Here is a 13507-nt window from a genome sequence, read left to right on the forward strand (position 1 = left end):
CTGCTTATTATCCTCTATTTAACCGCATTTCAAGTAAGCCGCGCCGAAGTAATGGAAAGCAGATGATAATTGCCGTATCGTGCCGGCTATATTTCAGCTAAACGGTATTAGCAATTCAAATTGCGGCAATACCTAGCGTTGAATCACGCGGAACGTTCTCGATGCCAGTGTTTTGACAGGATCTCGTAAACTACGTTCGTTCTAAAGGCTCTATTATACAAAACGCGAGACGAAAGCATAATCAATGCAGTTCCTAAAATCAATCACACTAATTGATATTGTAAATGCGAAAGTTTGTATGTGTGTCTGTGTGTATGTTTGTTACTCTCTGTTACTCTGTGTGTCTGAAAATGATATAGGCTACTTTTTATCCAGAAAATGAAAGAGTTCCCACGGGATTTTCAAAAATCTAAAACCACGCGAACGAAGTCGCGGCCTCGGGCGTCAGCTGATTAAAAATATTTAAAAAACACAGTCACTAATAAAGTAGCCACTAATAAAGTAAATGAATAACATCCTTTCAAAAACTAAAAGTGCATTGAAGCGTTAGGGCCATAGCGCATGCAATCTTACTCATTCGATGAGTCACTGATGGTAGATAGGAGACGTCTGTCTGAGAAATATTTTATTACGAGATCCTGTGAACCTTGTAGGTACATAATGAGTTCTTGTAACTAAACCGCTGATCGCTTAGTAAGCTATGCTGATTCTGATATACAAAACCCCTTAACTAAAATGGCAGGCCACCGCCAAAGCTATGTTATTATAAAAAACTCGCTCTAACTATAATAAATCCTTGGATTTTCCCATAAATCCTACGATTTACTTTAACGGTTAAAGTCCGAACTGTTTGAGATAAGATTTACTAGCATTCACTCAGAAAATGTTGGATTTTTCCTCAAAAACAAGCAAAAATAATTAAATCAATAGGCTTTAGTGAAATTTTCTTAACTTGACTTAATCTAAGGTTTTTTTTAATGTGCAAAGCCAGACGCTTCGCCTTCCCTTCAATTAACTTTAATTACTCGATCTTTGTTTCACTAAGAAAGTACCAGGCTCGCTTCGCTCACTACTCCCTCCTTTGCTCCGACTAGGCTCGCTACATTCAGGATTTTTCTTCTTGTCATGCTCAGATTTCATTCTGATTTAGTAATAATTCAAAAAATCTACGGACTCTTGAGTAATGCTGGTTAGAGTCAGAAATTAACGATTATCACAGAACAGTTCTGACTTTTACAATTAAAACTTGCTAAATCTTATTTTTTCCTGAGAATTCTAGGGTTTTGGGTTTTACAGTAGCATATACATCTCCAGTAGGTATGTTCCTTATTTTAAGGCATGATATAATAGCATCATTGAAAGCCAAAAGCGCGACCATCATTCCTCGTTGACCTGCGCCGACCCTTCTATTGGTGCTTCTAGAAAGTTCTACGCGAATCGCTGATAGTAATTAATTCATTGCATGATGGTTGATGGATTCGCCTGTTACTAACTGCCACTTCAGTTTATATTATAGATATGCGTGTTAACTTATTACTTATTGTTCACGTAATATAATATTATGTAGTTTATTATACTATAATGCATAGCTAATATGTTTTACCTTCAGTTATGCTTGCAATTTAAGAGAGTTGTAATATGTATTCATTGCGTTTTCGACACATACGTAGTTTGGTTCTCTATTTAATATTAACCAATCAAACTCAATGAAATTACAGGTAATTTTGTGTTTTTGGTATGTCAGATTTACGTTAAAATATTTAGTTTCTAAGTAACACGGGCTCAATGTTTTACATTATCTACGAATCTTTGGACCCATGTAAAGTAGATATTTTTACGGAAATCAGTCAAACTATAGACACAGACATTAATTTCTAGAACTTGTCTACAAGATTTCATTGAGTTAAATTGGTTAATAAATAATTCAAATGAGAACCAAATTACGCGATGATTGTATGCAGTGCTCGAGGTGAACGACTGAACATCTCTTAAGGTAATTGCTATTTGACAAATCGCAAAAATGCTGTACTTTGAAGTAAATTGTTTATTTTTCTAAAGCATTAACAGCTATTAAATACATGCAATTAAAAACTTCAGTTTGTGAAGATTATAAGGGCCTCTTTTAATTTAGTATACATTATCCCAATAAATAAAAAAAACAAGTTGAAAACATTGCTGTTCGCAACTTGTTCTGTAAAAATTTTCTTTAACATCTTGATACTTTGAAGCCAACCTCCAGAAAATGATATGTTTAGGTTTAGCAATCAATTTGAACTGTTAGTTTTATACTAAATGTTTTTCATTTCTTAAATAATCTAAAACTAACCAAAAAACTTCCTGTGCTATTTATTTTCTTGCAGGCGCTCTATGGAATTCAGTGTCCACTGGACTGTCATGGCGGAAGGACTGTGCGCGTCATTTCGTCGCAAAATATTATTTAAAATGAATTTAAGCTTATTATTTTTGAATGAAAGTTGTGTTTATAATCGTTGAAAAATAAAATAGGGATTTTTTCATTTCTAAATGAAGCCTGCTTATATACTAAAATTTATTCTAAAGTTACGGTTTTACCAGGTAAATACTCGGAGGTTGTCACAGATTATGATGACAGATAGTAAGTGTTCTAAATAGGTATTATACCTATGTTTTTTAGGAGATAGCGCGCCTCGTTTCGGGCGCCGTGTTCCGAAATGGATTTCGTAGTAGTGCAAGTTTGGTGCAAGCCCCACATGACGGAGGTGTATGCGTCAGGCATTTCCTGTGTACAAAAAAGACCTATATTTCGGATCCATTTTTCATCACTGACATCATGCACTATTCAAAGACGGGTCTTCAAGCATTGAGGAATTTTGGACGAGAGACATCTCGAAGGTTCCCGAAGGCTGCCTAACTGAGTTAGATTTGTCGGCTAGCTAGCTTTTTTTAACCCCCGACCCAAAAAGAGGGGTGTTATAAGTTTGACGTGTGTATCTGTGTATCTGTGTGTCTGTGTATCTGTGTATCTGTGTATCTGTGTTTCTGTGTATCTGTGTATCTGTCTGTGGCATCGTAGCGCCTAAACGAATGAACCGATTTTAATTTACTTTTTTTTGTTTGAAAGGTGGCTTAATCGAGAGTGTTCTTAGCTATAATCCAAAAAAATTGGTTCAGCCGTTTAAAAGTTATCAGCTCGTTTCTAGTTTTCTTGTAGAAAAGAAGGGTAGATAACCGTTAGGTTTATAATATTATGTCAATTGACAAATGTCAAGCTGTCAAGATCGACGTTGCCTACATGATTATTTATTTGAAAATGATGTTTTGGAAAACTCCGATACTTTGGACTAGTTACTTGTCGGGGGTGATATAAATTTTTAATTTACACTTGTTGAAATTGGACCTACTTAGCTGGATTGTGTGTTAGAGATTTCTTATGAGATATTATATGTACATAATATAACCATCATAAGAAAGCTCAGATTCATGCTGCGGGCAATGGGGAGAGCCTAAAGGTTGGAACGCCATTTCGGCGGCCGTGTTTCATAATAAAGAATACGATGCGGAGAGAGATGTCACTCTCAAGGTCTTTAAATGTATCCATGCAAAAAACCACGTCGACTGGTTGCTCCGTTGCAGCGTGATTGAATATTAAACCAACAAACACACTTTCGCATTTGAAATATGGCCAATGATTATAAGAAACAGTTTAAATCTCTCTCTGCTCTCCGAGAGACGTTAGGCAAAGTGAACACGAATTATGACACTTCTGTGTTCTTATACAAGCTTAGGTCTCTCAATTTTGTCAATTAATGTCAAATTTCTTTCTCAGATCAAAACCTAGTAAGTGGTTTAAATTCAAGAGAAGTTTAGGAACAAACCTTTGAGAACATGGAAAACTTGCAGGTATGCAGGTTTCCTCACGATGTTTTCCTTCGCCGTTAAAGCAAGTGATATTAAATTGCTTAAAACGCACATAACTGAAAAGTTAGTAGTGCGTGATTCCGGGATCGAACCCCCGACCTTCGATTAGGAGGCGGACGTTGTAACCACTAGGCTATGACAGTTTTTAAATTAAAGGGGTTTAAATATTTTAGTGTGAAGACTGGCCTACACATTTATTCATTACATGTGCATCATTTTCTTTTTTAGGGTTCCGTACCTCAAAATGAAAAACGGAGCTCTTAAAGGATCACTTTGTTGTCTGTCCATTTGTCCGTCTGTCCGTCAAGAAAACCTATACAGTACTTCCCGTTGATCTAGAATCACGAAATTTGTTCTCGGATTTATTCCTTTACTTGGGCTATGAGAGTTGAGACCTATCTACCTGCCCATAATTCTAGGTTAACGGGAAATACCCTATCGGTTTTCTTGACAGACACGACAGACGGACAGACGGACAGAAAGACAGACATCAAAGTGATCCTATAAGGGTCCCGTGTTTCCTTTTGAGATATGGAACCCTAAAAACATTATGTAAGTATGCAAAGTATTTCCCTTGCAAACCATATTTAACAGTTGACATGTAGATGTCATTGACTTTTCCTATCTTACTTTTAAGTTTTAATGCATTATTAAGTATTTACTGTTTTGACATGGTATTTAGATAATGGGTGATATTTATTTTATTTAATCTAATTCCTTTGAAAAACTTAGTAAGGCGCATTAATCTATAAAAAACCTAGCGAGTTCATAGACTTACTATGTTTTAAAATGGTCAAAGCGACTTACTAGCTTTTAATTTTACTTTAATGTGGGTGTCCTTACAATACAACGGGACATACTATGAAAGTTAGGCTTATGACATAAAACGATTTTCGGAAAAATGACATTTACTTTGTTTTGATATGGGGCGGTCGATATAATTAGGTACTAGGGTAAAGGCTCAAGTAAATTAACAGATTGGACGTTTTTACATGTATTAAGAGCTGGAATAAAAAACCGGCTGATATACCTTTTTTAAATATTTTCTTACAAATTCTTACACTTTTTTCAATTTCAATTTCAAAACCGTGTTCCGTTCAAACCGTTCAAAAGTGCGTGTGCGTGCGTCCATGTGTGTGTGTGAGTGTGTGTGAGTATATACTTGTCTGTATGTTTGTACGAGTGTTTGTGAGTGTGGTATTGCGTTGTATAACCACATGAGTAGCGAACAGAGTCAAAGCTTCATACAAGCGCGCTACGATAGGTACACTACTACAAGCTTGAGGCGCGTGTGTGCGTGAGCACAGGCGCTACGTCGCGTACGGAGAGAAATCGGTTTATACCGGCTCGGCCTGTGCTCAAGCTCAGGGGCTGCAGTACACGTCGCGCGTCGTGTTTTCATTTAATTTAATGTTAATGATAATAATTTAAATAGTGTTTAAAATCTATTTTCTTGAACTGTCATAGATTTTGTTCAAAATCAATATCTGAGGATCCCTAGGATCACAATACAGGAAATTGTTACCAAAACTTAAAACAGTTGGCACCATTTTGTAATTCTTTGTTAATTGACCGATTTCGTTCAAAATCGATATTTAGAGCTCCCTGGGATCACAAAATAAGAAACTGTTACCAAAATTTAAAAAAGTCGACGCCATTTTGAAATTCTTTGTTAATTGACCGATTTCGTTCAAAATCGATATTTAGAGCTCCCTGGGATCACAAAAAAGGAAACTGTTCCCAAAATTTAAAAAAGTCGACGCCATTTTGAAATTCTTTGTTAATTGACCGATTTCGTTCAAAATCGATATTTAGAGCTCCCTGGGATCACAAAATAAGAAACTGTTACCAAAATTTAAAAAAGTCATCGCCATTTTGAAATTCTTTGTTAATTGACAGATTTCGTTCAAAATCGATATTTAGAGTTCCCTGGGATCACAAAAAAGGAAACTGTTACCAGAATTTAAAAAAGTCGACGCCATTTTGAAATTCTTTATTAATTGACCGATTTCGTTCAAAATCGATATTTAGAGCTCCCTGGGATCACAAAAAAGGAAACTGTTACCAAAATTTAAAAAAGTCGACGCCATTTTGAAATTCTTTGTTAATTGACCGATTTCGTTCAAAATCGATATTTAGAGCTCCCTGGGATCACAAAAAAGGAAACTGTTACCATAATTTAAAAAAGTCGACGCCATTTTGAAATTCTTTGTTAATTGACCGATTTCGTTCAAAATCGATATTTAGAGCTCCCTGGGATCACAAAATAAGAAACTGTTACCAAAATTTAAAAAAGTCGACGCCATTTTGAAATTCTTTGTTAATTGACCGATTTCGTTCAAAATCGATATTTAGAGCTCCCTGGGATCACAAAATAAGAAACTGTTACCAAAATTTAAAAAGTCGACGCCATTTTGAAATTCTTTGTTGATTGACCGATTTCGTTCAAAATCGATATTTAGAGCTCCCTGGGATCACAAAAAAGGAAACTGTTACCAAAATTTAAAAAAGTCGACGCCATTTTGAAATTCTTTGTTAATTGACCGATTTCGTTCAAAATCGATATTTAGAGCTCCCTGGGATCACAAAATAAGAAACTGTTACCAAAATTTAAAAAAGTCGACGCCATTTTGAAATTCTTTGTTAATTGACCGATTTCGTTCAAAATCGATATTTAGAGTTCCCTGGGATCACAAAAAAGGAAACTGTTACCAGAATTTAAAAAAGTCGACGCCATTTTGAAATTCTTTATTAATTGACCGATTTCGTTCAAAATCGATATTTAGAGCTCCCGGGATCACAAAATAAGAAACTGTTACCAAAATTTAAAAAAGTCATCGCCATTTTGAAATTCTTTGTTAATTGACCGAATTCGTTCAAAATCGATATTTAGAGTTCCCTGGGATCACAAAAAAGGAAACTGTTACCAGAATTTAAAAAAGTCGACGCCATTTTGAAATTCTTTATTAATTGACCGATTTCGTTCAAAATCGATATTTAGAGCTCCCTGGCATCACAAAAAAGGAAACTGTTACCAAAATTTAAAAAATATTTTTAACCGACTTCAAAAAAAGGAAGAGGTTCTGAATTCCTCGTTATCTTTTTTTTTTAATGTATGTTCCCCGATTACTCAAAGACGCCTGGACCGATTTGGATTTTTTTCATTTGGATTTGGATCAGACAAGTAATTTCCAAAATTTATCGAGGTGTTAACATCAAGAAGAACATCTGCAAGTTATTCCAATCATTTTTGTACCATTTGGTGGCGAGTACGTATTAAAGAATGTCGTGCAAGTGTGTCCAACTTTGTAAAACAAGCATACTCGGGCTACTTTGAGAACCCATTAGCAGCTAACAGCAAGGCCTGGACTCCAAATTTTTATATGTGGAAGCTGTATTTCCTCATTGCGTTTATGAGCAAATAAGAATAGACCCTACTTTTACTAAAAAAAAGTATTATAATTTGGCGCGACCCATCTAAACACCATGATGATTATTATTTCTGCATTGTGAATATAACCAGAAGAAACAGCAAAAAAATTGTTCCAAGCGACTCTATTGTAACTTGCAGTCTACAATTAGAACGATTCTGACTTCTGGTGATAAATCTGTACCTCAGCCCCAACCCAGTACCTCCAATCTACTTCAAGAACTTTCAGAAGGTAGTGACGATGTAGTGACTTTTACATCTCAACTTAGACTATTCAATCAAAATGCTTTGGACCACTTAATGAGAGATCTTAGATTGTCTAAAAAGCATCAGAACATGTGGCTTCTCGGCTCAAAGGAACAAATCTGATAACATGTGTTACGGTATATTGTTCTCACTACTCTCAAAACATTCAGCAGCTGATGTTGCACTTCCAGCGACTTGGGTGCAACATGGGCATTAAGTTTCATTTTCTCTATTATACAGAAAGGGCTCTATTATATATTCTAAAACAGGTTTTATTTATTATTATTATTATGTAAAATAGTTTTTGATTTATCGCGCAAAATGTAGAAAAAATATACAATAAGTCAAAAACTGTGAAAATCTGACAATTTTTTTTGAATTCCAAGCCGAAAATATATTTAAGAATTTATTTATTAATAGGAATCAAGAGTTTATGCACTAGATAGAGTTCGTTCATTCACTGAAATTCCCAGTTCATTTACTGGCAATTTATCCTTTTGTTAAATAAAATAATTTATAATAATTAATACCACGCATTTTATTTGATTTTTTGATATTTAAATAATTTAAGAGTGTATACCTACTGTGTACAGACACACAAAATATAAAAATTATATATAGAACGATTCTCATATACCTTAATTTTAGGTCAATGTCAGGGTAGTCCTTATTCGTTCATGTACTGGATCTTTTACCCTCCTACGTCAAAATACTAAAAGTCCGCGTAAATTTCGCAGATTGAAATGTCTGCTTGATTAATTGTCAATAGAGGGTCATGACATGTCAAAATTGCTAGTTTGAAGGTGAAATCGTCTATGTCATTCGCATTGGCTTTCCTCTTAAGACTAAATTGCCAAAAGCAGTCCGAAATGACTACATGGCTAATATGTTCTTATTATAAAAGGAAACGCTGACCGACTGATCTAACAACAATCCGACTGATCTACGGATCGGGCTGGGCATGCAGATAGCTGTAATGGCGTAGACATCCGCTAAGAAAGGAGTTTTGAAATTGATGTAGTTCACGAGGACGACGTCACGGACATAAGCTAGTCATTTTATAAAAGCTCAAACTATATGAAAATATTAAAAGTATACCTAATTTATATAATGAATGCGTTATAAATTGTGATGGAGGACTGCGCAAGGCTGACTGATAGCCCCATAATTATGTTACTATGCATTAGTGCATAACCTATTTTTACCCGACTGCGGCAAAGCTAAAAGGAAGGGTTATGATTTTAGGAGTCTATGTATGTAGGTATGTATGTATGTATGTGGGTATGTATGTTTGTATCCATATTCTGTGTGTTCCACCGTAGCGCCTAAACTACTGGGCCGATTTTGATGAATGAGGTGTCAATCGATTCGTCGTAAGGGTCCGGGTGACATAGACTACATTTGATACGAAAAAATTGATCTAACGGATGTTACATAAATCAAAGTGGGGGGTCTCCAAATTTTTTTTGTTGCTATTGTGTCGAGTGGGATGTCAAATGAAAGAGGAGAAAATTCTGAGTTCATAAATATAAATCTACTACCACATTAAAATATAAGTACTATAATATTTCAGCGTTTATCGGGTCGGGTTTTAGTTTTCAACTTTATCTTGTTTTTAACTTTTATTTTATGAGACGTTTTTTGAGACCTAATCTAAAAAGCGCCAATAAATAATAATGAAGTTAAACATATCTTATTAAAGGCACAATGTTTCATGGATAAATTGTAATTGATAAAGAATCAGGTTTAACGAACTGGGGCAATTAAGCTATTAGGTATCTTGAGAAAATTCATTTCTAAAATGATAATAATTAATAAACATTTTAATTGCAGTTAATTTATCTTATCGGAATATGTAGTTTTGGAATACCTCTTTGAAAAAAATTAAGAAAAATGATTGAAATAACAGTCAACCGTTTAAGTTTTAACCTAAAAATCACCGGGCTCTGACTTTATTTTGAATCTGTATATACATCGATGGTATGAGGTTATGCCAGACCTAATTAATCTTAAGCCAAAGCATTTTTTTCCATTAAAGTTATTTACTCTATTTTAAGCAAAATATAATTATTATCTACCTAAACGGTAGATTTAAGGTACGGAGTAAGTGCAAACTTTCCAAGGAACGATCACACATTACCATATTAATAGACTAGGTCTAACGTTCGCGGACAAAAGATGCTACGGAAGAAATAATAAATCCACTACACTATACAATACAAAGATGTTAATCACAAACAAAATACAAATACGTCATCATCTTACTCAAATCGAATCGTTTGAAGGTAAGAAAAAGCAATAAACCTTTTTGCAGGTATAGAAATTAGCTCACAGTCAACGCCCTCCGCTACATGATTCGAATAAGTTATTTATTATTTCTCAGTACAGAGTTAATCATCGAGGATATTGTTTTCATATCTCAATATCGATTAGTTTAAACACATTACAATATGATCCTTATTTCTTTTCAGTTAGGGATCACGAATATCGACTTGTGTCTTGAATCGATGTTCCGTTTACCGGCCCTTTTTATTTGACGGAGGAATGCAATTTTACTGTTCGTTTCTTGTGATAATAAAATTAATTTGATATCGATTTACTGAGTGCCAGCAAAAAACTAGCTTCTCAAATTCTTTTTCAAAATAATTGTTAGTGCAAGTTCTCTATAGTGTTTTCCTTGTAGCGTTTCATATTAAGTTTTAGATTCTGCTGTTTGGTTTCGAAATTAGTTCAGATCTGGTGTCTGATATAATGTCTCGCAAAATTACTGCTTACCGAAATGCTTTTCCTACTATCACAGGCAAGGTTATTAGAATTCTCACAGGATACTCACATAGTATTTTAAAGAAAAAGGTCGCCAAAAATACCATTAGATTTGTGCGTCCATTTCCATTAAAAAATTCAAAACAAAAATTACCTACACAAATAGTAACTACATTTCAGAACATCTAAAATCTAAATTATTAAAATAATGAACCTAAAACTAAAAACCTTAAAAAATATAATATAATAACTAAAATAAATTATTAAAGGAAGTCCCTTTAGGCAAGGTTCCGAAGATACTGGCAGCGTTCCCCAAATAGTAACTTATGCGTTAGTATTTTGTAACTGTATAGAAGAATCAAGTAGAACCAACCAACCAACCACCAACCACAATCAACCAAGTTTTACTGGACTTTTCTAACTCACTATTTTTAGCCACCACCTAGACAATTTACTGATGAAAGAACTGTTACGCCTACGCTACGTTATTGAAAATTACCAAAGCAGGTTGATTTGGTCTAAAAATAAACAATATTATTGAACTCACCGAGCTCCTATAACCTCTGCTAGTCGACCACCTGGCAATTCTGTGAGCACGTATCCCCAGAAGAAGGATCCCAGCAGGAGGTTCTTCTGTTTTGTGTCCCAGTGATACCTCGTCTGTTCTATATGACCTGGGTGCTGGAGGAATGAGAGAAATTAGAATTTCAGTCTGCAATTCATACCAAGCTCGTCATAGGATCGATGGCAATTGCCGCCGGAAATTTATAGAATAGAAACCGCATACTAATAATAATAAATACTACACTATACTAGTAAATAATACACTAATGATAATAATTACACATTACACAGATGATATAAAATACCTATAGGGTGGCAGAAAGTTATAGTATTGTGAGAACCTTCCAGTAAGAACATTTTGTTCTTTTACTTTTTGCCTTCCAGCATAGTAAATGGGACGGCAGAAAGTGATAAATCTTAAGATATTTTCCTCAATCAGGATTTTTTTGTCGGAGGTGAATCATCTTCATTATCCCATGGGCTCGCATATCTCAAACTGCAGCTTATAGAGTTGAGATTTCACATGTAGGGTTTATAAATAACGTAAACCTCCACTAAGAAATGATTTTCAGAAATGGCACCAAAGCGAGGCCTCGGCAGCTGAAGATAAGACTAGCTGAAGGCTCAAGATATTTTCCTTAATCGTGAATTCGGTTGCAGGTGAATCATCCTCATTAGTGTAAGGTTATTTTTAAAAATTGATTTGAGTTGTCAAAAATAATATTAATTTATCTAATGCAGGTAGTTTGATAAAATCGATATTTCGCTCATTCGATGTCATACAATCTGTTACTAGGAGGCCGACAAGATTGAACTTGCATAAATACGGGTGTTTTGAAGGTTTTAGTTCAGTCTCCTTCTGAGATTCGGAGCGATATCGCATATTTCCGGTATTTGGGTTGTGAACTGGATAATTAGATGTTGTGATAGCAATCACGCTCTAATTAAATTATTTATTTTGGCATTAGTTTGTTTAGATTAAAACTCTCGGATAACCTTGCACATTAAACTTGTGTTTTTTTTGTGTTGGTTCTGGAGAGGACATTCCAATAATTCGATAAAAATATTTAAATAATACCTGCTTTTCTGAGTGACGCCAATAATTCAGAAGCGGGACGTGTCTCACGTTGTCTTAATTTCGCTTTGGTATCTTTTTGTAAACAACCCACATTTGATTAAAAATTTTATTGAGTTTGATTTGGTGATTAAAATTTTTAGTTTTTTTTTAAAGAATTTAGTCTTTTGTGTAGTGAAAAGTAATTTGCAATAAGTGGTTCAGATTTTGTATACATCGAATGAGAAGTTAGTCATTTGGATTTATTGTTGACTGCATATTAAAACTGAGAGTTCGGCAGTTCAAGGGTAGGTTTTAATGATTTGACGGAGGGCAGGATAGCCCATGATTTGTATTTGACTTAGGGCAAGGAAGCCCGCGACTGACATGACAAGATTAATTAGAAACACGAGGACGTGTTAAATTCAGGACGGCCGAACTGTAAGGTTATTTTTAAAAATTGATTTGAGTTGTCAAAAATAATATTAATTTATCTAATGCAGGTAGTTTGATAAAATCGATATTTCGCTCATTCGATGTCATACAATCTGTTACTAGGAGGCCGACAAGATTGAACTTGCATAAATACGGGTGTTTTGAAGGTTTTAGTTCAGTCTCCTTCTGAGATTCGGAGCGATATCGCATATTTCCGGTATTTGGGTTGTGAACTGGATAATTAGATGTTGTGATAGCAATCACGCTCTAATTAAATTATTTATTTTGGCATTAGTTTGTTTAGATTAAAACTCTCGGATAACCTTGCACATTAAACTTGTGTTTTTTTTGTGTTGGTTCTGGAGAGGACATTCCAATAATTCGATAAAAATATTTAAATAATACCTGCTTTTCTGAGTGACGCCAATATTAGGTTCCAAAATTCTGTATAAATACAAAATGCCACCGTGTCATTACCAAGCTTTAGACTTGAGACTTTAATGAGGCCACCGCAAAAGGCATTTGGATTTTACAAGCCCGCTTCTTGAGGAAAAAGAATATGGAGGATCAATGTTTATGATCCTACATAATTCATATTAAGGCCTTTTGAATACACGGATCATAACATCCTTGACAACAAGTAACTGTTTATAAACAGTCAACTTCAAAAGCTTCGATTTGAATTGCAGGTTTGTCTCAACTGATTGATGAATTGAATGACAATATTCTCCTGACTGAATTACAATTCTCATCTTAGACTAGCTTCATATGCAGGAAATAAACTATAGTGAGAACAACCCTTACTCTTCCATTCGACACAACAGGAGAGAGATCACGTCTTCCAGGTCTTTGAAGCTTGGGGATGTACCATCACCAACTTCGCAACAAGGACTGCTGGGTACTGAGAATTTCTTGACAAAGAGCCTCCTCAGAGTTTTTTGACCCAAACCGCTAGGTATTAGAAATTATCTTGATTCTTCTTGATCATTAGAACAACAACGTAGGTTCGAGGAGATGAATTATTGATTATCGATTATTGATTAATCTATCTATAAATAAATACATTGAAGACGTTACATAAGTTTCTTTGTTTTATCTCAACAGATTAATTGATGGTA

At 34.7% G+C, this 13507-nt stretch overlaps 1 protein-coding gene across 1 annotated transcript in view; it reads right to left on the bottom strand.

Moving 5' to 3' along the window:
* The window catches only part of LOC123874119 (sialin), a 60451-nt gene that overhangs the window by 22242 nt on the left and 24702 nt on the right, over positions 1-13507 (bottom strand). Inside the window, exon 4 of the mRNA XM_045919307.1 lies at positions 10884-11017. Coding sequence (XP_045775263.1) covers positions 10884-11017 — 134 coding nt within the window. The remainder of the gene's footprint in view (positions 1-10883; positions 11018-13507) is intronic.

Source organism: Maniola jurtina, chromosome 17, assembly GCF_905333055.1.
Source record: "Maniola jurtina chromosome 17, ilManJurt1.1, whole genome shotgun sequence".
Lineage (NCBI taxonomy): Eukaryota > Metazoa > Arthropoda > Insecta > Lepidoptera > Nymphalidae > Maniola > Maniola jurtina.